The 27,604-nt window shown below is 41.2% G+C and overlaps 1 protein-coding gene across 5 annotated transcripts in view; it reads left to right on the forward strand.

Annotated features, from left to right (window-relative positions):
• The window catches only part of chid1 (chitinase domain containing 1), a 163,882-nt gene that overhangs the window by 34,877 nt on the left and 101,401 nt on the right, over positions 1 to 27,604 (forward strand). For all 5 annotated transcript variants that reach the window (XR_004222175.1, XM_012960959.3, NM_001008104.1 and 2 more), the window contains 1 exon segment: positions 12,305 to 12,397. Coding sequence is in view for 4 of the 5 variants with exons in the window: in XM_012960959.3 (XP_012816413.1) it covers positions 12,305 to 12,397 (93 nt within the window). In the remaining variant the exon portion in view is untranslated.

The following is a 27,604-nucleotide window of genomic DNA, read 5'->3' on the forward strand; positions in this document are numbered from 1 at the left end:
AGTAGGGTTTATTCAGGGACGACAAGCTGGGGACAATACTAGACGAACTATTAATTTACTAGAAATACTACATAAAAAGCAACTTCCAGCGCTTCTTCTAAGCCTAGACGCAGAAAAGGCATTTGACCGCCTCAGTTGGCCCTACTTATTTTCATTAATGTCCCACCTCCGATTCTCAGGCCCCTTCTTAAAGGCCCTGAAGGCTTTGTACAAAAGCCCAACCACCCAGCTGAAACTACCTGGTCAAACCCATAAGCATATCACTATAACCAATGGCACCAGACAAGGCTGCCCCCTGTCACCTCTCCTATATGCACTAAGCATAGAGCCCCTTGCAGCTGCGATTAGAAACTCTCCAAATATCTCAGGGGTTAACCTCCAAAACTCAAACTACAAAATTTCTCTTTTTGCAGACGATGTCTTGCTGACACTGACAAACCCACTAATTTCCCTTCCAAATTTACACAAAATTCTAGATACCTACAGCACACTATCTAACTACAAAGTCAATGTCAGCAAGACACAAGCATTACCATTAAACATCCCGCAACACCAACTGCAACATTTACAGAACTCCTATCACTACAATTGGCAATCAGCATCAATTACTTATTTAGGGACACACATCACACCAGCTTACACCGACTTATTCAGACACAACTTCACCCCATTGCTACAACAGGTTAAGTCATTACTACAGAAATGGTCCAAATACTCTCTATCTTGGTTTGGCAGAATTTCGGCCGTAAAAATGACCATCTTACCGTAATTCTTATACCTCTTTGAGACTCTCCCAATACCAATTCCTGCCAAAACCCTTAAACAATTGCAAACTCTATGCCATGACTTCATTTGGGGCCACCGCAGACATAGAATTTAAAAAAATACTTTGACTCTACCCTGCAGTCTGGGAGGACTTGGGGTCCCATCATTTAGCAGATACTATGAAGCAGCCCACCTTAGACAACTACTAGCATGGTCTGAAAGACTACCCAGCCCAATATGGGGCCATATCGAAAACATCCAATTAGAAACAGGACACCTAAACCATCTCATTTGGGCAACCCCCCATAACACAACAGGAAAAGCTACTCTTCTATCCTCCACTAAACATACGTTATCAATCTGGTATAGACTGAGACAAAAACATGATCTTACCTCAGCTAAATCACCCGTAACATTATTTCTAGACAACCCTGACTTCCAACCTGGAATGCACCCTCACTTTATTAATAAATGGACCGACTCAGGATACCAGACCGTAGCAGACTTACTTAATCCTTTAACCAAAGAGGTTAAAACATACGAAGAACTTAGACTAAAATCTAACCAGAATGCCCTAAAATTTTATGAATATCTACAACTCAGACATTTTGCCAAACCATACAGCGAAAAAGCCAAACTAAACATCCTTGGCCCATTTGAGTCAATTGCCAAAAAGGGCCTCCCACAGAAGGGACTGATTTCCAAAATCTATCAGATACTCTCAGAGCCCAAGGGGGGCACACCCATACGACACCCATACATGAGTAAATGGGATTCCTATCTCCCTCAACCTCTATCAGAGGAAGACTGGACTCTCATCTGGGGCAATGCAAAAAAAATGATAACCTGCTCGAGACAGAAAGAGCACATTTATAAGATTCTTATGCTTTGGTATCATACTCCAACCAAACTACATACTTTGTTCCCCAACCATTCCCCAATGTGCTGGAGGAGTTGCGGGGACATTGGTACCCTCCCACATATTTTCTGGTCTTGCCCCATGATAACCCCATTATGGTCAGAAATTTCAGGTCTACTAAGCAAACTACTACGAGAACCTACACCACCTGATATCACAACCTTTCTGTTGGGCAAACCATTCCCAAAAACAAGCAAATCATACCAAGCACTAATTAATCATGTCCTAACAGCTGCTCGAATCTCAATAGCCTCACACTGGAAAACCCCAACTCCTCCTACCCTAGCTGAGGTTAAACGAAGAGTGGATTCAAATAAGGTCTTTGAAGCAGGCATCGCCAGATTAACCAACAGAACACCCCACTTTCTCAAAATTTGGACACCCTGGGAACTATATGCCAACGAAAGCTGAAACCCTAATATACTTTTGCAGCACAGCCATTCAATATGTGTTTTATTACCAACTTTCTCTTTACTTTTTCTGAATTATGATACCATAGAACTCACCAATGTGAAAATGTACCTATATCTTTCATAACTCTACCACACTGCACTGTTAACATATATATGTTTACTTTTTGTTATTGTTACTGTACAATCAACATTGTCAAAAATTAATAAAAATATAAGTTACAAAAAAAAAAAGAAATGTTTTGGTTTGCTACAGATCCATTGTGGCACACTCTCCATCTTGTCTGTCCAAAGGAAATTGTTCCAGAAATTTCTCCACTACCACCCAGGTAGACCAATTTCTTTTTAGTCCTTTTCTGACCATTCTTAAATTTTTTTGGCATTGTGGCACAAGGTACCTAAAGATTATGCCATTGTAATGACAGGTTTTTAGATTTGGCACTAAGCATTTGAAGATCTTTTCATGGTTAACCACTGGTTTTTGGTTAATCATCATTTTCACTCTGATTTAAAAAATGTCTTTATTTGTGTATAGTACATTGTAATTTGGCATGATTGATATCACTGGTCAACTATCATTAGCATCGGCATCAACAGGCTGTCTGAGAGTTCTGTTTATCTTAGCACAATGTGGTGCCACTCAATTGTATGGAGGAGGCCAACCCCCCCACCCCCAAAAAAAAGAGTATCCCGTAACTCAGAATAGTCCATCAAAATATATATTTACAAACATATGCAGGATACTGTTTGTTTGTTGAATATGCCTTTTGGTACTGGAGGCTGTATCCTACTGACTGTGACCCTTTTTCTTGACTGGCCATTTACATATATCCCCTTTAATAAGTTAACATATTTGAAAGACCAAAGCAACCCAAGTTTACCATCTTTATGTCACGCTTCCCCTTTAATGATATGCAGACCATGTTGTGCAATTTGGTGATGCACCTAACGCAAATTGTAATCAGTTTAGGAAATAATAATGCTTGCAGTTTGCTCACCCCAGGAAATGAGATTTCTGTTTAATTTCTGTTGACTGATTATTGCTGTGTGCTGTTGTTTGTTGGATTAGGTCACCTTCATTTATTGATTGCATTGAAATGAAAATGCCATACCCAGATGCCAATATATTGCTAACCCTTATATGTGCTAGCCACTTTTCATACTTCCTATCACCGAAAATTCTTGGAAAGTCCCCAAACAAAGGTTTACATACTTCATCATATGTTATAATTGACTTAAAGGAAAAAGAAAGTCAAAGTCACTTGGGGGTGCCAAAATGTTAGGCACCCCCAAGTGACTTTGACCACCTACCTTTTACCCCGGGCTGGTGCCCCTGTGAGGAGGGAACAGCACCAGCCGGGGTAGCTGCCGGCGCTTGCCTCTGCCTGATTCGCTGCGCGTGCATGCGCAGTAGAGTGAAAAGCCGAACTTAAACTTTAAAGTCGGCTTTTCACTCTACTGCGCATGCGCCCACCGCTGGCATTCCAGAAACGGAAGCCGGAATAAGGAAACGATCCGCTCCAGGTGCCCCGGGCTGGTGCTGTTTTCTCCTAACAGGGGAACCAGCCCGGGGTACGAGGTAAGCGGTTAAAGTCACTTGGGGGTGCCTAACATTTTGGCACCCCCAAGTGATTTTACCTTTCGTTTCCCTTTAAACCGAGCACTTGATAGCACCTTGTCAGCCACATGTTCTTGGTGAAACATCATGCCAGGGTTTACATTTTAATATCAAGAAAAGAAGAATAACCCCATAGATGTAAAATGTTAAGACTCACCAGTAGAAATGTTGGGTTTGGGTGCTAAGGCCCAAACATACAGCCAGAGGGAGTGGACCACACCATATTAAGCAAAAGTGAGCAGGCACTTAAAAATCCAAGGATGATGGTACAATTAAAATAAAAAGTATATCTTTGGGAAAGTTTACATGTCTGTAGCCTGTGATTATGTGACTTGCAGCACAAAACGCATGTGGCTTTTATGGACATGTACAGTAAACTTAAGATGTACTTTTTATTGTAATTGAACTGTCATTGTTGGATTTTTGAATGCCTGCTCAATTTTGTTTACAGTTTTTTCTGATGGCTTAAACCCTAACTGTGATTCTTATAGCACAATTTCTAAAAATATTAATACTTATAGCAAAACCACTCACTGAGTTTGCAAAACTAAAAGCACAAACACTGCTTTGCACTCAGTTTGCAATTTTGTAACACACACTTTGCAAAACTGTAGGCACAATTCACTGCACAACACTCTTTTTGCAGAACTTTAAACACAACTCACTGCTTACACTCAATTACCAAATTTCCAACACACTCCTAGCAAAATTATACACATGTATGGCTATCATTAACACTATTTTGCCAACTGTCTGGCACACTTTCACATGTGAAAACTGTTTTAGATAATTAGTTCACTTTGCAATCAGCCTAAGCACTATAAATAAGCCACAGGTAAGCTGTCTATGTGGAGTACAATGGAAGGAGCAGTAAGAGTGAGAAGAGTGAGAATCAGAGGAGGCCGAGGGAGAGGACGTGGAGGTGAAGAAGCGAGAGGGTTAGAGGAAGTTAGAGGAAGAGGACAAGGAGGAGCAAGAAGAGGATGAGGAGGGGAAAGAGGAAGGGTAAGAAGAGTAAGAAATAGAATAACTGATGACATCAGAGCTACAATAGTGGACCATGTTATCAACCATGGGATGACCCTGAGGGAAGCTGGCCAACGGGTTCAGCCTAATTTGAGCCGCTACACTGTGGCAAGCATCATTAGGACATTTCGAAATGAGAATCGGTAAGTACTTTGTAGCACTGCCATACTCTAATGAGAAACACAACAGTACCATACATGCAAAAAAACTGAAATTGTTACTTTACAGAATTGCTAGACGTCCAGATGTTGGGGGCAGAGGAAGAATGTTCACTCCAGAGCAAGAGACCCATATAGTGAACATGGTGATTGCCCAATAATGCAATAAGACTGCGCGAAATACAGCAGCGCATAATTGATAATGACACCATCTTTCAAAATATACACAGTGCAAACATTTCTGCACTAAGTCATGTACTTGCGCATCACAGAATAAGAATGAAGGAAATTTACAGAGTTCCTTTCGAGAGAAACACAGAACGTGTAAGGCAACTGCGATATGACTATGTGCAGGTAAGCTATAGTGTCATTGGTTCTGAATTTGGAAGTGCATACTGTAGTGCTGTGCATGGGCCTGATGTGTTGCATTTGTTTTGTCTTGTCCAGAGAGTGATGGAACTAGAAGCAGATGCCATGGGACATGAGCTACTTTTTGTAGATGAGGCCGGTTTTAACCTCAGTAAAACCAGGAGACGTGGCAGGAACATTATTGGACACCGTGCCATCATCAATGTCCCAGGACAACGTGGTGGTAACATAACCATGTGTGCAGCTATAAGCCAAAATGGTGTTGTTCACCATCATGCAACCATAGGCCCATACAACACTGCACACATTATTGCATTCCTGGACACCTGGACATGCTCACTGTTCAGAGACCAGAGCATACCCGATATGTCGTCATATGGGACAATGTTAGTTTCCACAGGGCTGCTTTGGTCCGCAACTGGTTTACAGACCACCCATCCTTCATGGCACTCAACCTCCCTCCATACTCTCCATTCTTAAATCCCATCGAGGAGTTCTTCTCTGCCTGGCACTGGAAAGTGTACGACCGTAATCCTCATCAACATGTAGCCCTTTTACAGGCAATGGAGGAGGCATGTAGAGATATTGACCAGGCATCATGTCAGGCCTGGATACGGCATTCAAGGAGATATTTTCCACGGTGCCTTGGACTGGAGCATATCGCATGCAATGTGGACAAAATTTTGTGGCCGAACCCAGAAAGACGACATGATGTAGGCTGATGTTTGGATCCTTGTATGTTTACATGACACTATGACAAAAGTATGACCTCAAATTGACATCTGTACACAGAGAAAGCAAAAGCCAGATGTGTTTTGTATTCATACCATCAGTGTGCAGTTGGCACATTGTGTGCTTAGTAGATGATGGCTTGTGTGTACTGTTTGATACGAAAACACCATTTTTACGAAGGTGTGAAGAGTTAATATAGCTGTGTTCGCTTTTGCAAGAGAACTACAATGTTTTGATAATTGGGTGAAAGGTTTTCTTATTTGTGTGTAGAGTTTTGCAAAAATAGCCAATAGTTACAAAAAATGTGCTTAAGCAATCAGAAAAAACTGTAATATGGTTTGATCCACTCCCTCGTGCTTTACAGTTTAATATCCAATATGCATTGAATTACCAAACTGTGTGGTACGTGACACTGTCACCTAATCCATAGATATCAGATTCTACTATCTTTAAAGGGTTAAAAACAAGACAACTTCTCAGGATGTGTTTATCTCATCCCCTGAAACTGTGCCAGTTTTTTTTTTTCATTGTGTTGTAATTACCAACCTGCTTTGCCTTCTGTCATCTCCAATCTAAGCACCAAAGCAAATGGCAAAACTAGTGGAACTAATCTTTAAGGCTTGTTTATATAAACTGCTCTCTACAGATGGAGTGCAAGATCGTGACCTGAGACAGTTTTTGGGTGGGTAATGAGCCGAGAGATGTCTGGAATAGTGCTCCAAAGTCATTTTGATATTGCATTACCATGACTTGCCTAGTACATGTGAATGTGGATAAGAACATTTGTGGGAGCTCCATTGGCTAATTACCCATGCTGTGCTTTAAACAGCCACTGTATTCTTGCCAAATATTGCTTATTACAGGCATAAACATTTGCTGCCATTGCTTTACAGTCTCCCACTGTACAGGCTATGTCCCTGTGATAGAGAGGTCCATTTATGGTTGGCCATGTCCCTAATAGCATCATCCCACACTCTCTCCTGGAACTTGTAAGACCTATTGATTCACTGCCTCTCAAGTTTTATGGAAAACTGTTGCTGTCAAAATATTCTTCCCCTGGGATGTACGTCACTCCTAAGCAGTCCCTACATTATTTTGCCAGCTTCTATGATAGGCAGATGCTTGTTTCAAAGGGAAGCAATGTCAAGTGATGTAAGGCATCTTGACCACAATGGTTCATTCTGACAAAACCATGGTGGTCAAACTGAGCGATGTGCATTGTGCCTTGTCCAGCTAGGCAATGGGTGTCTTATTACCTCTCGACTCCCCCTACTGTATCATTAAAACACTGTAGGAGAGTTGAGAGAGTGAATAAGAAAGCCTTTGACCAGCTGAATGGTAGACAGTGCCAACAAAAGAAGGCTAAAACTGTAAGATGAGTCCGTAACACCTACATTAAAAGTATTAGGGGTATGGGGAAATAATGAATGCACCTTAGACAAATACTAAGAGAAAATAAAAGGTATAGGGGACATTTGAGAAGGAATAACATTTGAAGCTTTTCTGAAACATGGCAAAACCCTATACAACTTTTATTGCTTTCTAAAACCATAACACATCAGTGTAGCCTCCCTTTAAATCAATACCTAAAATTGGACTTCGGCAATTGGAAAGGGGAATAGTGGCAGTGGTATAACATGAAACAGTATGTTAGTTCTAATTCAGAAATTCAGTTTCATTTTCTGATTTTTAGACGTGAAACGCGTTTGCACTGCCTTGTACCTTCTATATCAGTGGTTCTCAACCTTGTGGGTCAGGACCCCTTTTGGGGTCGAACGACCCTTTCACAGGGGTCGTCTAAGACCATCGGAAAACACATATTTCCGATGGTCTTAGGAATAATTTTATGGTTGGGGGCCACCACAACATGAGGAACTGTATTAAAGGGTCGCAGCATTAGAAAGGTTAAGAAGCACTGTTCTAAATAGTCCCGACACTGCTTTATATTTTTTTCACTACTGAGTGATCATCTGGCAAAGTATAACCACTTCCTTCTCGTGTGTAGATTTTCAGGGCAGTCGCAGTAGTATTTATTGAGATGTTTGTGCCTTTCCCCAGCTCACCTGCCTTACTTGTAGCACAATTGTCTCTATTCTCCATTCAGTGCCACATGCATGGAGATGCAGAGCAGTGAGTATTATAAATGAGGGCTCACCCTGGGGCTGCGTGCTGTTGCTTTGCCTGAGCAGGTGGCTCCGTATACCTCTCATACGTCAAGCACTAGGAGAGCTGTCAGGGAGCCGCTGGGCCTGTCACCCACTCACTTATCCAACTTGCTGCTTGGAATGCTCCGTACATCCTCATGTCTCAGGGGAGCCCTGCTTACATTTTCATTTCAAACACAGCCGTTTGTCTTAAGCTTTATAAAGGTTAATGGGAATAACTGCGTCTGTCTCTGGCAGCAAGGTGAGGTGGGGGATATCACTTATTGAAACCCAAGCCTCCTTATCTGGAGGCACTCATTCATTTCACGTCAGCCTGGCTCATTAAAGCTACATTTCCTAAAGAGGCATCTTTTTAAGTTCAGTAAAATAAATGCAACAGCAAAGTTTCTGGGGACATCAAGGTACACTGATGAACTCTGTTCAGGAACTGGGTTCATGAAAATAAATCAGTAGGCAACATGTTGGTTAATGGGACAAATTTGGGAACAGATCTGGGAAGCTATAGATAAAGATAACTGTGGCTGAGATGGCTCAGTCTTTATTTGAACAGATCATTACTACACCTTTATACATTGAAATGAATACTGTGATATAGTGCTCTCTGGGGAGCTGCATTGCTGTGTTTGCAGGACATAGTTTTGCTTTCCTACACAGAGCTGATATTGTAAGATTGTGGGGAATTAAAAGAGATCTGTCATCATAAGAAATAACTCCAATTGCGTTTCTCGTGTTTGTAAAGCAAAAGGCAGGTACCAGTTTATTCTTTGCGCCATCATTCCAAAATCTTGTGTATGAGCCAGAATGGGGAATCTGATGCCCATGCACAGGATACACAATATTAGACCGTGAGGAGGGAAAAGTTCAGTGACATCTAGGAAGTGCAGAATAGAAAGTGAAAACAATTGGCTGCCCCGCCTCGCCTCTATGCCTTATGCACAGTGGCTGGGCAGGCAATATATGACTGAGATTTTTATATTCCTTTATAACATGTATGGATATTTTAATATGAAAAAGAATTTTGGTTTAATGTGAAAATGACTTTTTTATATAGCTTTTTATGTTTGGGTGACAGGTCCCATTTAACACACAGACAAAGCAATGTGGTTGCCTTCTCAGTTTTTTCCGAAGAACGCCCATGGAGTTGCTTGGGGCAATGTAATCCTTTGGTCATGAAAACCCCATAAGAACAAGGATTAAATGTAACAGCTGTGTGCATTCGGCATTTTATATATTCCCTTTTTACTTTGATGAAGCTGGAAAGATGTATTCTTTGTGTTTCATTTATTTATGGCACATCTTGGAGAAGTTGCCACAACTGAAGCTGAGGCAGCACTTAACACAGAGAGGGCCAGTACAAAGCTTTTATTCAAGGTAATACATTTCAGTTGGCAGCTATTAGGATGAAGGGATGGAAAATACAGATATGTGATGTATCTTGCTATAACTTCTAACAGATCCTAACTGATTTACTGTATATTCTCCTCATTTACATCTGATTGTACCCAGTCACTGTCACTTCTCTGTCTGTGTTTGTGTTCCTGTGGTTCCCACTGTAGCATCTTGTACCTCTCACTGTGTCTCATAGAGAGTCATTAGGTGACATATTGAGTACCCAGTCATCCTGGCAACAACAGAATGTTTGATTCCACTTTACAGCTCATTTCTAGGGTGCTGCTCTCCTCAAATGGAACATATACCCACTCATGTAACTTAACGTAACATTGCTTAAAGTTCTGTTCTGAACGCTTTTGCAGTTTATATTCATAATTGTTTTTCAGGAGTTGTGATGATTAGCAGTTTTTATGCTGTCTTTCCAGGTAGGCCTAAATTGCTGATGCTTCCCTGCTCTGTTTTATCACATAGGAAGAGAAGAGATGTCCTTATGAGCATAATAGTGTCCGAAGACACTTCACGCATCAGTAACTTAAACTTTACTGTTCTGTTCAGCCCCCATCCAGACAGAACAGCAGAGGGCACTGTGGTATCACATTCATCATATCAGCATTGTAAAATATGAAATGTAAAAAATGTTAATAGCAGAAATACTCAGAAGAGCAATTTTACATTGTTATATTCCCTTACACGTCATCTTCAGGTGACATCAGGAAGGCAGATGGGAAAGCATTTTCAGATTTAACTGCAGGCAACATATCTACCCATCTATCTTTGTTTCCCATAGCATTTAACAACTCGTGGCAGCTCTGATGCACCCACCAAGTCTGTTCTAATGAATGGTGCACAAAGCTGACCTGAAATTAGGACCAGCTTGGACATAGAGGTAGTTCCAAGCACTGTTCCCTCTAAGCTGTGCGCGTGTGCGCGCGCACACGACTTTCCGAACCCGCGCACACAAATTAAAATAGCGCGCACAAAAATTAAATTTTTGCCTAAAATGATTTTTGCCTTTGGAAATAACTCAGATGTCTCCTCGGTCTCCCGCCCTCGTTACCCCGGCAACAGGTACTTCTGGCTCCTGTCCGGTGCAATGTGTAGAGTGTCCGTGCGTACCTGCGCGCGTACTTGCCCACGCACGGACGTCTGGGGGGGGGGTGCGCGCAAGGAGCACGTTCAGCACCGGACAGGAGCCAGAAGTACCTGTTGCCGGGGTAACGAGGGCAGGAGACCGAGGAGACGTCTGAGTTATTTCCAAAGGCATTGCGCTGTGGGAAGTGCTGGATGGCACGTCATGAGGACCAGGTAGGTGTATACAAGTATGTACAGCACAGTTACACTGCCATCCCAGCTAACATGGAGATTCTGCTTTGGTAGTGCTGGCTCAGCAGCAAACAAATCAATGGGGGATTAATAACTTTGGCATCAGGCTTCATTTTTACCAGCCAGGGGGCAACCGTAGTTGGAGATGTGGCATAGGCACACAATGTATAGTGAAGGTCCTTCACTGAAGGAATGCTAGGTGAGGGTAAGGTTGGGGGAAAGACAAAGTCCTGTCCTGATTTCTAAATGTGTAAATCCTTATAGGCAGTTTTCGCCCCAGCGAATTTTCATTTCAGAATGATCAATTTGCAGAATTAGCAAAATTGATGGACATTGGTGCCACATTCTTAGCTTCGAGTGCAGATTGTGAGCGTGGTTTTAGTTTAATGAACAATCTGAAAACTAAGCAAAGGAACCGTTTACAGTTAGAACATTTGGAAATGCTGATGCGTATTAAGAGTAACCTTCAAAATGGAGGCACGATAGATCTTGACAGAATTTATTCAGACTGGATAAATATGAAAGATCGCAGAGAAAAACTGTGAAAACTAAATTACTCTTAGTTTCGAAATGCTACCTATAAAATATAATTACACGTTATTAATAGGTATAGCATTTAACAATGAAACTTGTTTGAATAAACAGTGTTATTGATAACTGAAATAACATCGTGTTTTTGTAACTTGATTTAGACAAACTGAAAGACCTGCGCAAAAATGCCCATAACTGAACTCCAACAAACATTCTGTAGCGCACAAAAATTTAATCTTGCTTTAAAATGCGCACGGATGATATTTTTTGCGCACACAGCCTATAAAAAATTAGAGGGAACGTTGGTTCCAAGGTCCCATTAATAAGTTGCATCAATATGCAAAATGCTCTGTGTTGGCTATGGCTGTGAGTCTGAAGCGGCAAGAGATTGCATCTGTTAACCCCGCTGCGGAGCTCTGCATTTTTAGAGCATATAGAGATAAGGGATTCTTGTGAGTGTTGCAGGGAGTTGGGCTGTATGAGGGGGCAGAGGGTTGCGTTTTGTTTTCCTTCAATATTTGGAGAGATCAAATTTGCTTTTCTCCCTCAGCCATAGATGGATGGGGCTGTATAAAGCTGTGCACTCTAATTGTTGTTTGTTTCTTATTTCTGAATAATGTGATAGAATTAAAAAAGGCTGTAAAGCTCCCAGTTGACTGTAACAATAACATCATGACCCTAATGCTGCTCTTTTGATGTTTTTTGGCTTTACTCTCTAGCATACCGGTAGTAGTAGTTTCATATTCACAGAATCCCATAATACATGCCTTATACCTCTATCTTTATTCTATAAAATCTCCCTGCCTTATTAATATTAATACTGGGAGAAGAAGAGAAAGCCCGATGCCTGACATTATACTGAATATTATCTGATCCGTTCTTTCTGCCCCCCACAGGGAGCTGGTTCACCTGCTGACACACATCGGGGAAGCCCTGCGCTTGGCAAAGCTCCGCTTTATCCTTGTTATTCCTCCTGCTCTAGCTCCAGGGTAAGTAAAACCATGTTCCTCTCAACACACCAGATCCTGTCTCTTTCATTCCTTTTATTTCAACTTGTAAAGCTGGAAAGCCGGCAGCCCAACTGTCTTTTTGTACAAGCTGGCAGAGTAATAAAAGTAATCCATACTCACTCTGGATTTGAGCCAGCCTTATTTGTTTTACCTGATTTTCCTACAGTCATTGATTTATATTTATGTTTAATATTTTTAATGTTGACCATTATAGGAGCTGATTTGTCAAGTATTTAACTGGGAAATCCTGAAGGATTTAAAGGAAAACTGTACCCCCTTAATGAATACTGGAAACAACAGATAGTTTTTATCATATTAATTGGCCCATTAAAGAATCTTACCAAATTGGTATATATATATATCAGTAAATATTGAACTTTTGCATCTTTTCCCTTGAGCCACCATTTTGTGCATTTTCATGCAGCTCTAACTGTAACAGGAAGGAGTATAGGAGATAAGAGATAGCACTTTTTCCATTAATTGACTGATGTGCCCTAACATGTATGTGTGCCCTTGGTTTGTTTGTGGGCACAGTGAATCATATGATCCCATGGGGAGGCCCTTAGTACTTAAAATGCCAGTTTTCTATCTAGGATTACCCAATGACACATACTACTGGAAAAGAATATAATCCCAGTAACAAAGCTAGTGTCCCACAAGACAAAGCAGTTTAAATGAACCTGATTGGCTCATTAACATTTACTGCGCTGCTGCTGATGATTTACATACACTGATACACTAAACTCATTAAGGGGAAATGATCATGAAAAGGCAAATTGAATATAAGCTTCATAGAAATAAGTAATGTTATAAATACCAATTTATTACTATAATAACAGTATATCATTTGAGCTATTAAACTATTATATCAATTACAAATTCTGCACTGTTTCTGATATAAAGACGTTAATCTTCAGTATTCTCCTATGCAGTATGTCTCTCTTCATGCAGGAGTCAGAGTCAGTGAGATTGCCTTTACCTAGACAGTAGGGCTCATTTATGTCCGCAAGCACAGCAGGCGACTTGCGTTTTTTCCCACAGTCAGTTGCACTTAAAAACCACTTTTGTTGACGGTACTTGATTCAAAACGTGCTCCTTTCACTTCCAGATATTGTGCACAACACCTTTCAGTCTTTCTGACCTTCCGTTCTGGGTCAGGTTCTGATACGCCTATTGACGCAGGGGAACCCTGGAGATGCCGCCACCTCCTGACTAGTCTGTAGCTCCATGGTTCCCTCAATGCCCTGCGTCAATAGGGCGAGCACACTTGCACCAAAAGAATAGGGCACACACATCACTGGCACACTGAACACTGGAAATTATGGCAGGCGTAGTCTGTGGCCAATTTGTGACGCGCACACGTAGTTGCATTCATAATGTACTGGAGCCAACTGTCTTTCAAAATAACCATCTCTGGCACAAAGCTGCACGAAAAGAGACAGATGCGGAGAGGGGGAATAGAGAAGAGCAGAGGTCCCCAACCTTTCTTTCTCGTTAGCCTCGGCCAAATGTAAAAAGACTTGGAGAGCAGCAAAAGCATCATAAAAGTTCATGGAGGTGCCAAATAAGGGCTAAGATTGGCTATTAGGGGCCTCTATGCACACTATCAGCTTACAGGGGGCTTTATTTGGTAGTAAATCATGTTTTTTTTTCAACCAAAACTTGCCCCCAAGTCAGGAATTCAAAAATAACTACCTGGTTTGGGGGCACTGAGAGCAACATCTAAGGAGTTGGTGAGAAACATGTTGCCCCCGAGCCATTGGTTGGGGATCACTGGAGAAGAGTATCTTCATTATCTCAGAAATCACACAAAATTTTTAATTGACTGTATTTAGAAAGTGTATTTTGACAAAAACTAAAATAATTATGCCTTGAATAATATAATGAAACAATCCCGTTAAAGGAGAAGGAAAAGGTACATCATTGGGGGCTGCCAAAATGTTAGGCACCCCCCCAGTGATTGTAAGGCTGATGCCACACGTGGCGTTTTTCCGCTGCGTATTTTCTAATTCTCTCGGCAGCTGAAAAACGCCTGATATCATCATCCATAGAAATAACTTGAAAAGACGCGAAGCAAACCACACAATGCGGAAATACGCTAGAAAACGCCTTAGCACGGATTTTTCAAGCGTTGGCCGAAATACGCCAGTATTTGCACAGCAAGCTATTCCTATGTATACGCAAAGGCAGCTGCCAGACCTAGCGGAAATACGCAACGTTTTTTGCTATTTCGCACTATTAACACCATGGAAACGGGATTTGCTTACGTCACCAGTACTAGCCTGAAAAACACCATAGTCAGGGGCTGTGTGGCTTGTGCGGCGTTTTTAGGCTGAGAAAAAACGCAGCAGAAAAATGCCACGTGTGGCATAAGCCTAATCGCTTACCTGATACCGAGGGCCGGTGCTTCTGTTAGGAGAAAACTGCACCAGTATATGCAAGCGTTCCTCTTCCCCTAATGATGTAGCCTTTCCTTCTCCTTTAATGAAAAGACTAGGCAGTGCCAGCCCTATTTATCAGGTTTATGCTAAACACTGGTGTAGTATAGCAGTGACCAAGATGGAGTTAATCCTCCATCCTTACACACTGATAGCCCCATTACTTTGGCATTTGTGCTTCAGAATGCTGTTTGCTTGCTATTATTAGCTCAGAGTTGATCATTAAACAGACATATAATTAGCTTCATCAAATTGGTCTCTGGTGTTGGGAAGTGATATTTATATCTGAACCAGGTAAAGGCTCTTCTGCTTTGCAGGGGTCACCTGGCTGCACTCCCAAGTCATTATATATTTCTTTGGGGCACAGCTAGGGAGGGATGAACTGTAACCGGGAAACCGGAGGCTGAGAATACAAATCAGCTCTGTGCAGTCACATAAATGGCTATGTGTAGGCACAGAGTTACCATTTAAATGAGAAAATGGACTTTGTAATACAATAACACATTTGTACTCATCGTTTCTAGTCCCTTTAATTTAGCCTTGGGATGTGTTTATTTGTGAAGTGTCTGCATTAAGGGGCCGTTACTACAGCAGCGATGCCTCCACAGCCTTTATTGCATTGCTGGTTCTAAATGGGACATGACGTTCCTCCGAAGCAGTTTGAGAATAATACAGAAATATGTATGTTGTACATGTTCCGCTTCTTTCCCCTGGGAATGTGGTTGCTGCACAGACTTATTAGTAGAAACCCCCCTGACCCCCACAGCTGCTTTGTCCTGCCGACTCCTATTTGATTTTCCGCCTATGCGGGGCATAGACTCTTGGGGTTTAAATCCAAATAGCAATGGAAAATCACTTTGTGCCACTGTTAAATGGTGTTACAGTGGTGTAATGGGCTTGCCATACTACTGCCAATGCACTGAACGGGGCTGTAGCAAAACAAGCAGGAGGCGGCAGGATAAAGCAGTTAAAGGAGAAAGAAAGGTAAATACTAAGTAAGCTTTATCAGAAAGGTCTATGTAAATACAGCCATAAGCACTCACAGAAAAGCTGCACTGAGTTCTCTGTCAAAAGATTTGTTGTTTCTGTTTTCCTGTGCCAGAGACATGCAGCTCTCTCCCCTCTCCTGCTCCCCCCTCTCTCAAGAATGCTAAGAACTCACTCCCCCCTTAGGAATGTGAATCTGAGCCAATCAGCAGGAAGCTTCTTCATAGTCTTACACACTGAGCATGTACACCAGTCTTGCTCTTGGTGCAGGAGTGAGGCATTATGGGGACTTTCTTTACACAGCTCAGCGTTTTTTCTTCCTGTTTGGCTTCTGATCATCTGAACTGGTGAAATATGGGGAGACTTAAGGGCACTATTGAGAGAACTGAAGGTATGCCTGCAGCTTGAGATTAACTCTTTATTAGCCTTTCCTTCTCCTTTAAGCAACTAGTGTTCTTGAAGCCTGTGTACTAGAAAATGTGTCCTCTGACTTAGAGTATTGTGGACTGTGACATATCTGTTTCTATTCATTGAAAGACAAAGAATTGCGTGTCAATATTTTCACAGATTTAAAGGGTAACTAAATCTCCCCAAGACCTATCGGCCAGTTCACGCTGCTTTTCAACTCAGGCTTTTATATTCTTCCTCCCAAGCTGGGTCACATGGCATTTAGTCTTCTTAATACCCTCCCTGTATCCCATCCTGTTTTAAGTATTACTTGAGCGCTTGCCTATGTTGCTATGATCACGGCGCCAGACAAAATTCTTTGTGGGTGTTGTGACAAAAATTGCAATAAGATGGCTTGTGTCACTGTGTCACACCAGTCTTGTGATTGTCAGTGACAGAAAACCCATTTTTTCTGTTGTTTAAATTCATTTTGGGAAGGATATGTGATTATTTTCTCCTTGTTTTGTTTCCATGCCTGCAAGCCACCCATTAATCCCAAAACATATCCAAGCAGTCACACAATCCCAACCACTGTGGGGTCTGACCAGAACAAAAAAAAAAACCTAATAAAAGAAAGGGATGCCTTACTGAACTGCCTAAAAACAGAAAAGGGAGGCAGTGAGGAACTACATAGCACTATCATCCACTTACATTCAGAATCGATTCGGTATTAGGACAATTTTTTGGGGGGTGGGGGGATTCTGCATTTGGCTTATTTCAAAAAATATTGGTACAATCCTATTTTTATCCTGCGTTTTGGTGTCTCTATAGCAATGCCCCCCTGGTAACTGATTTTATTATAACTAAGCCCGCAAAAATAGAATTAAATAGTTATGGAGCTTTCTGTCATGTGAAACAGAATGAGAGGTCTAATTTTTGGTAAGTGTTCTCTATCTACATACAAATAATAATTATCTTCCAGGGGTATTCACTTCTGTAGGGGTTTAAAAGCAGAATGATCAAATTACATTTTCACGCTTAAACAATGGATCATCGCAGCAATTGATTATGAGGATGCTGCCATGCTTTATTTAAACACAGGTGATTTATCTCTCCTTGCAGCACTTTCTTAGCATTTGGTAGAGCAATGTTTTCTCTTTTATATACTTGTTTGCTTACTGTAAATTTACTGCAGTTATTCATACAGAATTTTAAATATGTACCCACAATATTGTTTCTATATTAGTTTTGAATTTCAGCCATTATCTGGTTGCTAGGGTGCTATATATCCTAGCAAACTGTCAGTGCTTTGAACAGCAGAATCGAAAATGAATAGAAGAGGGCCTGACCGGGGGCAAGCCAACCAGGCACCCTAAGCAACCTAGTTGGGGGGGAGTCATTTCTCCTGCAGCGCAATCACAAGTGGTGGGGGGCAATAACAAGGGAACATGGACTAGGGTAGACAGAAAAGGTACCTACCTGGCACCCCCTCATTGTTTCGCCCTAGGCAGGTGCCTCTTATGCTTACCCCTAGTTACCCCTAGATCTACCTGGCGCCCCCTCATTGTTGCGCCCTAGGCAGGTGCCTCTTATGCTTACCCCTAGATCTGTGCCTCTGAAGATGCCCCAGGAGCCCCCCATCTCCTGTACTCAAGATTCCCAGCACATGCTGTGTCAGTAACTTTTGCTTAGAGATGGACTTACAATATACTGCAGATAAAAAACATACAAGTCATAATAAAAGACTGATTAGTAATTAATTAAGATGTTCACTACATGGCAGATGAGAAACCTGTCCAGTTTTAATTAGAATTTAATAATATCCCATGTAGCATCAGTATATATTACAGGCTAACCTGATTTTTGGCATTGTGACAACCCCTAAGCTTAGCTTCTCAACAGCTGCCCAGAGCCCACTGAGCATGTGCAGTGTCACTGACACATGTAACAAAATCTGAGATGAATTCTCATGTGCCAACTTTGATTGCAGCTGACATTTTAGCTTGGTGTTCGTAGCTTCCTGCTTGCAGTCTAGCCATTATAGCTCAGATCACACATTCCTAAGGGTGGGGGGGAGTGAGTTTTATGAATTCTTATGGGAGGGGGAGCAGGAGAAGGGAAAGTGGAGAGAACTGGACAGACTCTGGCCCCAGGAATTAAGGATTTTTCTGAGAGAGGAAGTCAGATACCCTAAGATCATGTTTACAAAAAAGGAAACAAGAAATCCTGTGTTTCTTTTGATAGAGGACTCAGTACTGCAATACTGTATTTACATAGACCTGTCTGATAAAGCTTACTTAGTTTTTACCTTTCCTTCTACTTTAATAGAAACAACCCTAGAAGGTTGCTGTAGCCAATTTAGAGGGATATTAAACTGAGACATGTACCTCCCCCCACAGTAAGCATAATGCATAGGTAATTCATAGGCCTTTAATTGCCCATTAATAGAGAATGCCATATTATTTTTAAGGCTACATCAACCTGAATTCCAAACACCTTTCAATATGGACGTCATTCGTAAATTGGGGTGGTATGTACTCCTAATGAGATAAGTAGGCCACCCCCAGAATAGTGGGTCTTGTGGATGGTGCTAAAGCAATATTAACACGGCTTCAATATCCCTTTAAAATAAATGTAATGTTTATATTGCTGTAAGAGCCAAATATGCCGGCAGGTTCCATTTTTCTTTGTAAATAAAAGGCAGCTAAATCAGTGCACGATGTTACAAAAAAATTCAATTGGCAGGGCTTGTTTAGCATCTAAGATTGCCGACTCCGACAGAGGATGCTGCCTAATGGCACAGCTGAACACCTGTGATATTTTGATTGGAGAACCACTGTTCCAGGCCCATCAAACTCTCTCTTGTTGTATTCGCTGCTCAGGGGGAAGTCCATTAAGTTGTCCTCAGCCTCAGCAAATAACCTGTAGGAGCCCGTCAGTCTAGAGAGATAAAACACCATCCAAGGTGTTTGATCAGATTCCTTTCTTCAAACAGATTAGAAACCATTCCAATTCAGTGGTGGAACAGGCGGCCTTTGGAAATTGATTTTTTTTTCTCCTTTCTGGTTGAAAAGTGACCCTGCAGCTCTTGAATTTTTAGCCTTTTTCTTGTTGCTTTATGTATTATTTTATATAAGCCTTTTTTTTTTTTTTTACTGCCGTGTTTGCTTTGTTGTCCTTTATTGAGGTAATTCTACAGTTCAGGCATTACTATTCAGACAAATAAACATAAAAAGCTGATGAGTGAATTGCTTTTACCGGCAGAAGTCATTATATATAAAAACTCTCAGGAAAACGCACAGGCGCTGCACAAAAAAAAACGCAAATTTGTTTGTACACCCTGTCACACACTATATTTTCCTCTCTGTGCTAATGTTCAGGAGTACTTAGTAACCGAGAATTATGGTTAATATGATTCCTTAAACTTCTTTTATAGCTCTCCCTACATCGAGTGGGAGAACAGCATCTCAGTTATAAAGAATGTAGAGTATTATTATTAGCATCCTTGTCCCTTTTTCTAGCAGCCACAGCATGTTAAGCTCAGTCATTACCTTTAGCAAAGAAAACCTTAAAGAAGAAACACAGCCTCACATAAGGGATAGTGAAGAAAGAAGGCAAGGAGATAAATTATATAATGTATATAAGAATATTAAGCTATGAAGCATGTAAGAACCAAGTTCAAACCCTTAATCATACCAGTTTAAAGCTTGGGAAAGGAGAAGGAAAGGTACAATCACTGTGATTGTAATCACTTACCTTATACCCTGGGTAGGTGCTCCTGTTTGGAGAAAGCGATTATAATCTTTGGGAGGCGCCTAACATTTTGGCAGCCCCCAGTGATTTTACCTTGCCTTCTCTTTTAAAGGAGAAGGAAAGGTTAAAACTAAGTAAGCTTTATCAGAAAGGTCTATGTAAATACAGCAATAAGCATTTACAGTAATGCTGTATTGAGTCCTCTATCAAAAGAAACACAGGATTTCTTGTCTCTTTTTTGTAAAAAATGTTCCGGTGTCTGACTTCCTCTCTCAGAAACAGCCTTAATTCCAGTGGACAAAGTCTGCCAGTTCTCTTCCCTCTCCTGCTCCCCCTCCCACCAGAAAGCTAAGAACTCCATCCCCCCTCCCTTAGGAATGTGTGATCTGAGCTATAACCGCTCGACTGCAGGTAAAAAGCTACTTAAAATGGCAACTGCTATCTTAACAGGGAGAAAGCTTCTAAAGCTGTTTACTCTATGGCAGTGCTTTTCAGCTGGTGGCCATGTGGCCCGCAACCCCCCTCTTTGTGCCCCCCCCTCACCTGTCTGGCTGCTTACTTTTTTTGTGTAAGCTTTAAATTGTATCAGTACTGGCCCCCTGAATGGTTCACACCTCAGATTCAGGTTGTAATTCCCCTGTATTGTTTAAAAATGTAATCCCCATGTACTGTTCACACCTTTTAATCCCTACATTGTTCACCCTCTGCATTGTTCACCCTCTGCATTGTTCACAGCTCAGGCTCAGACTGTAATCACCTACATTGTTCACCTGTTCACACCTCAGACAGCAGTAGAAACCCACAAATAAACCCTGAACAGTATAAAAAGAACATATACTGAGGTGGTACTGCATATAAAACATTTTAATATATAGTTATTGTGCAGACTGTAGGAGCAGTGCCAGCATTGTGTCACTGTATGCTGCCTATGTGTGGCATACTCTGCCTGGTCCTTGCTCTGCCTGGTCCTTGCTCTGCCTGCCCTATGCTGCCTGTGTGTGCCACACACACAGCCAGGGTAGAGCAGGCAGAGTACGGCACACACAGGCAGCATAGAACAGGCAGAGTATGGCACACACGGGTAGGGAAGGCAGAATATGGCAGGATTTTGCTGTACTGCCACCATAATTATGGGTATGGTCATGGGTGTGGTTTCAAGTGGGTGTGGTTTTAAAAAGAGGAGTGGTCAAAACAGGCTTCCATTATCGGCCCTCGGTACTACAGAGGTTGTACAGCACTGCTCTATGGTAATGGTTTCCTGGAAATTGTTCTAGGTGGCACTGATGTGGCAAATATATAGGCAGTAAAATGCCAAAATGACTTTTCTTCTCCTTTAAGGAGACACATTTTTATTTGGATGCTACAGTTTGTGGGGATGTTGTTCAGATTTAAATATGCTAATTAAATTTTGAATTTGGACTATATGGATAAAGCTTTTGTAGAGAGTTTTGTATACAGATAAATCAATAATAAAAAATTCATTTATAAAAGTTTCCTGTAGAGCTAAGAAAGTGGCACAAAATCTAGACTATCCGTAGCTTCTGTGCTAGTTGTGGACTTATTTTACTGTTTTCATCTTAGCCTGTGACTGGGTATGAAGAGCTAATCATTCCCAAAAAAGTTGCTTTTAACAGCTGGTAACAAGGCTGGCATAGAGAGAGTGAATATGATCTATGGGACCGCAGGGCAAGGAGGCAGTGAAAATACAGTAAATCTAAATAAGAACAAGTACAAGAGGAGGTGAGACAAACATACTCGACAGTAGGCCTAAATATTAATGCGTATTTGTGATTACAGGCTGTGGCACAGTCTGCCCTCTCTGCTCAATACATGAAGAGATGAAGGTCACAGACAGAGCTGGTGACACCACTTCTGATCATTTTAATGGCAGGCAGACTTTTAAAAGCCATTTAGATGAAAACACTGGGTATTCCCTCCCTCCCTGGGAAACCTTTTAAAATGTATTGAACTCCTTTAGGCGGCTAAAAGTCACAGAGAGACTTCCCGCTGCTCTTTCCAAACACGGCCATTAAAACCAAAATCCCTTGGTTTTTTTTGTCAGGAATGTTTTCCTTTCATGAGACACTGTATGTTTTCATTTTCATTCCAGAAGCTGCAGTGTTAAGTAGTTTTATTTTAACTCCCTGCAATTATCATCTTAAGATCTAAAACCCATCATGACCAAGAGCTGAAACTTAGAGTAACTGATAGGTAACTTCTGAACTAACTACAATTGGCACATAAAGTGTAACCAACTTCAGTTCAGTGGGGGAATACACAGTTCAGCATCATCTACATTGTATGTTTGAATCCACTGGTAGACACACAGCAGCCATGTACCTGTAGTGAAAACTTTTTTGGCCCTGTGCCACCCTAGACATCAGACCTCAGCGCACCCAAATCCCAAAGTATTCAGCAGCAGCCTATTATTAAATAGGCACCTAGCCATTGGTCCTTGATGACCTATAGCAGGGATCCCCAACCTTTTTTTACTAGTGAGCCACACTCACACTCATGTAGGGGAGCCACACAAGCATGAAAATGTTCTTTGGGGATGCAAAATAAGGTCTGTGATTGGCTGTTTGGTAGCTGTTTGCTAGCCTACAGGAGGCTCTGCTTTGAGTAAAACTGTGTCTCTGTGCTTCCAAAACTTGCCTTCAAGCCAGAAATTTAAAAATGGGCACCAACTTTGGGGCCACTGGGAGCAACATCAAATGGGGTGGGGAGCGACATGTTGTTTGAGAGACACTGGTTGGGGATCAATGGCCTATAGAGTAATGGCCATGGTCGTACAGTGTTAGCCATAGTTCAAAAAGCAAAAAAAAATTCTGTCCTCCTAATTAGGGATGCACTGAACCCAGTTTGTTGCATATGCTAATTTGCATTCGGTTGGGCAAGGACCGTGGATTTACCCGAATCCGAACCCTGCCGAAAAATGTTGAATCCTGGCCGAATACCGAACCGAATCCTGGATTCAGTGCATCCCTACTCCTAAAACAGTTTTTTTTAAAGTAATCTTATTGGCTATTTTTATCTTCTGAAACGAAAATGAAATTGAGAAGATATAGTGAATAATGAACCCCCTATTGTAACATATAAGGATATTATAAGTCACTGAGGACTTCCATGACCATCTGCTGATTGCTTTATACAGGTCATGGAACTCCAAGGTGACTTTTAATATACTCATATTTTACAGCAGAGGGTACATTATGTATTTAATACACACGTTTCAGTGAGTCATGTGACAGAAATGACATCACTAAGCACCGGTTATAACTAATTATAACTTATAACAGGGGCACTGCTACCATGAGGCCCTTAGGTGGCACCGCCCCTAAAGTTGCCTGGGGAAGCAAAAAGCTACTCCTGGTAACTTTAAAAACAGAATTTCTGTTTTTTTAAAACTGCTGCTAGTGCAGAGAGCGCAGTTGAATACAAAGGTATTTTCCAATGGGGGTAAATGTAGTGGCCAACTCATCCACCTTGCTAGCAGGCAGATAGAAACAATGGGCTAGTCAATGCACATTTCTCTGCCAGGCCCATTTTTGCTTGTCACTGCCACACGGTAAATAATCAGGTCAGGGTAGCCCATAAGCCATAAAAGTCATGACTTTAGAATTTTTACATAATAAGGAATGTGCATATACCAAAAGGCAGTGGAAAATGTGCACAGAATAGCTTTGCTTACCTCCCTAACAAATGAAGCATGGACGCTGCCTCCTACAGGCTCAATATGAGGTAGCAGCTGCTGAGGTGAAATTGTTTTTCTCAGTGCATTCAGTAGTTAAGATGTATGGATTAAAAAATAAAAAGCAACATGAAGCCTTTGGCTGAGCATGTGTTGTTTTATTGTAATTTGTTAAATTATATCTCATTGCTCTCATCTTCTTTTATGGTTGGAAGAATAAAACAAAATTATTTTTTTGCAGCTGTCTCATCTATGGAAAAATGAAATTATAAGACTGAGGATTTCAAAGTGAAAACCGGAAAATGAATAAAGTGTTTTTTAGAATTAGCCAACATTCTCAGTATAATTCCCTCTTTATTAAACTGCAAAATTTAACCGCAGTCCTGGTGTAAATGCAGTAATGTAACTATAGCATTGCAGGCACTGGGTGCTCCTAACCTGTACCCCACCCTATCCTTCATACTTATTATGGGGTGGTTTTTGGCATGCCTCCTGGCCTAAAGCAGCAATACAGCATTAATGCAATTTTCCCGTGGGGGCACCCTGGCACAGTCCAATTCCCAGCATCCCGGGTAGGTGCACCACTGAGGTGTGTGCCAAGTGAAAAGCAGCCCTAGTTAGTGTGTATTGATGTCAATCAACTTGCTGCATTTTCACTTGGAGCTGTCAGAGTGTACATTGGAAATCGCCCTTTCCAATATACCCCCTATTGTAAAATATAAGGATATTATTAGTGACTGAGGAGTTCCATGACCATATAAAGGCACAAGGCTGAAGGCCAAGTGCTTTTATACAGGTCATGGAATTCTGAGGTGACTTCTAATATTTTTATATTTTGACTCATATGTGAATCATATGAATCCCGTGGCAGAAATCATGTGACTAAGAACCAATTATAACTCACAACACCACTCAGCACCTTTTAAAAGGATATAATTTACAGGATATTCATGGCTCTTATGTATATAGAAATAATATATCCATTATTGTAAAAATATAAGTGAAAAAGAGTTCTGTAACCATATAAATACATGAAGCTGTAGACTTGATGACATAATGCCAGGTCATGGAATCTTGCGGTGAAATCTTTTGGTTGACTCTGCATGCGTTTTGTGCGAGACTCTCCCAGGAACTTGCCTTTCGTTCGCAGGTCATAAGACAGAACAAAAGAAATTGAAATTAACATTCTAGTCTGCAGCCAGTATTTAAAGGAAGCAGCAGAGGCAATTATTTCAGACTCCTTTGGCCACCATTCTTTTAAAGGGGTGTTGTCCACTATCACTTTAATATTCACTCCCTGACACAAATGTTTATCATGTCACTATTGTTGGCATATAGCAGACAGATTTTAGCCCAAATTATTTTCTCAGCCTCTTCCAGCTTTCTCAGCTTCATTTCCTAGGCTTCCATCCCTACTTTAGGTATTTTTAGTGTGAAATTGCCCGGTATAATCTGCATTCCTTGTGGGACTGTCTCTGTCTCAAAGGCTGTTCTGAACTTACAGATGTACTTTAGTAGCTGCTCTATCTCCATAATTGAGTAGGAATGTGTCGGTGGATGAATTATGCTCCTTGAATCTACTGCTGTTTTTGCTGCTAGATTTGAGAGTTTAGGTTGCGGGTATTTGATCACTGTCAGCCTAATGCTGTACGTGGGCCCTTGTCTTATGTTATTGCTTCCGCCATCTTTGCGTTCCGAGTGCAAGTTTGAATTCAGCTCTACTCACGTTAGGATTTATCTTGTGAATTAATATTAATGTATTTGTCTTTCTCATGGCCCACAGGGGTTCTCTGGTTTTGATTAATCTTGGAGCCCTGTTGTGATAGGAAGTAAGCAAGGCTAAGTTGCTTAAGGTCCTTGCAGTTCTACAGCTGCCAAACTGAATGGGCATCTGCATGGAGTTTGAACATTACTTTACCTTTAATTTGGGGTACAAATAGTCCCTCGTTTCCAGATTGATCATGAGTGTGAAATTAGAGGTGACTACAGTAAAATTCCCGTTCTCCATTCCTATGGGAGTTTTAGAGATGTATTTATCAATTGGGGAAAGTTCACATTTGATGAATAGGCCTCTAAATATCCCATAGGAATGAACAGAGAGTGGGAGAATCTTATGGCGGTGACCTCTAATATCACACTTTGATAAATCTTCCCCATAGTGTATACTGTAACCAGTTTAATGAACTCCAACAGCAAATCTTTATTGAGGTGCTGATTTATCAAATATTGAACTGCGCAATCCTAGAGGATTTCCAGCAGGAGAAGGAAAGGCCAATAAAGAGTTAATCTCAAGCTGCAGGCATACCTTCATTTCTCTCATTAGAGCCCTTAGGTCTCCCCATATTTCTCCTATTCAGATGATCAGAAGAATCATAGGAAAAAAAACGCTGAGCTCTGGAAATACGGGTGTACATGCTCAGTTTGCAAGACTGTGAGGAAGCTTCCTGCTGATTGGCTCAGATCCACATTCCTAAGGGGAGGGAGGGAGTTCTTAGCATTCTTGATGGAGGAGAGAGGAGAGGGCTGCATGTCTCTGGCACAGAAGAAAAAAAAAGAGACAACAAATCCTGTTTCTTTTGACAGAGAACTCAGGGCAGCGTTTCTGTGAGTGCTTATGGATGTATTTACAGTACATAGACCTTTCTGATAAAGCTTACTGAGTTTTTACCTTTACTCCCCCTTTACATTTGCACTTGGCTTACTTCATTTGCTTATGGATTTGAGCGCTTGTGTTTAGAAGGTGTTTAACTGCTTTGAGCAATATTCGGCTGGGGGTTAGAGCTTAGCGCTTCATAGCAGCATCATCAAGTACTATCAGCCATTCAATCCTTATTACCTAACATAAATATTTTTTGCTATATAATTATCATTTTCATTCAGTAAGATATAAAAAAATTAGTACATACATTTGTGGGTGCTTATGTGTGTTTGTGGGTGCTATGTGTGTATGTGGGTGCTTATGTATGTATGTATGTGGATGCTTATGTGTGTGTATGTAGGTGCTTATGTGTGTGTGTATGTAGGTGCTTATGTGTGTGTGCTTATGTATGTATGTATGTGGATGCTTATGTGTGTGTATGTAGGTGCTTATGTGTGTATGTGGGTGCTTATGTGTGTGTATGTAGGTGCTTATGTGTGTATGTGGGTGCTTATGTGTGTATGTGGGTGCTTATGTGTGTATGTGGGTGCTTATGTGTGTATGTAGGTGCTTATGTGTGTGTATGTAGGTGCTTATGTGTGTGTGTGGGTGCTATGTGTGTATGTGGGTGCTTATGTGTGTATGTGGGTGCTTATGTGTGTATGTAGGTGCTTATGTGTCTATGTGGGTGCTTATATGTGTGTGTGGGCGCTTATGTGTGCGTGTGGGCGCTTATGTGTGTGTGTGGGCGCTTATGTGTGTGTGTGGGTGCTTTTGTGTGTTTGTGGGTGCTTATGTGTGTTTGTGGGTGCTTATGTGTGTGTGTTTGTGTGTATAAATCCACTGTAGCATTTGCAGCTCCCAATGCTGTTCTCCATTTAAATTTGCCCACAAGTATTTAGATATAAAATGTGAAATGACTGTGATTTGAAGTTACTTTGCTAAAGCTTCTATTTACTCTGAGAAAGATTTTCATTTCCTCTCATTTCACTGGATCCCCATACAAAATAAAGTAGATGTAAAATGATATTTTTGGGTTGCAGTTTTGCATAATAATATTACATTGCTGTTTCTTACAATCGCTTTATATTTGCACTCAGTGTGAAGTAAATGGAAAGAGGCTGTTGTTTTTTCCTCTTCTCCGTCTTTCTTTTTTTATTGATACCAAAGAAATATGCAGTATTAAGGTGATGCTGACATGATCCAATCTGATGCCACAAAGCACATAACAGAGTTTTTTCAATGCTTCCTGTTCTTTTTTGTTTTTGCTTGTGACTTTGCCCAATGAATGA

This window comes from Xenopus tropicalis, chromosome 4 (genome assembly GCF_000004195.4).
Source record: "Xenopus tropicalis strain Nigerian chromosome 4, UCB_Xtro_10.0, whole genome shotgun sequence".
In the NCBI taxonomy this organism is placed as follows: Eukaryota; Metazoa; Chordata; class Amphibia; order Anura; family Pipidae; genus Xenopus; species Xenopus tropicalis.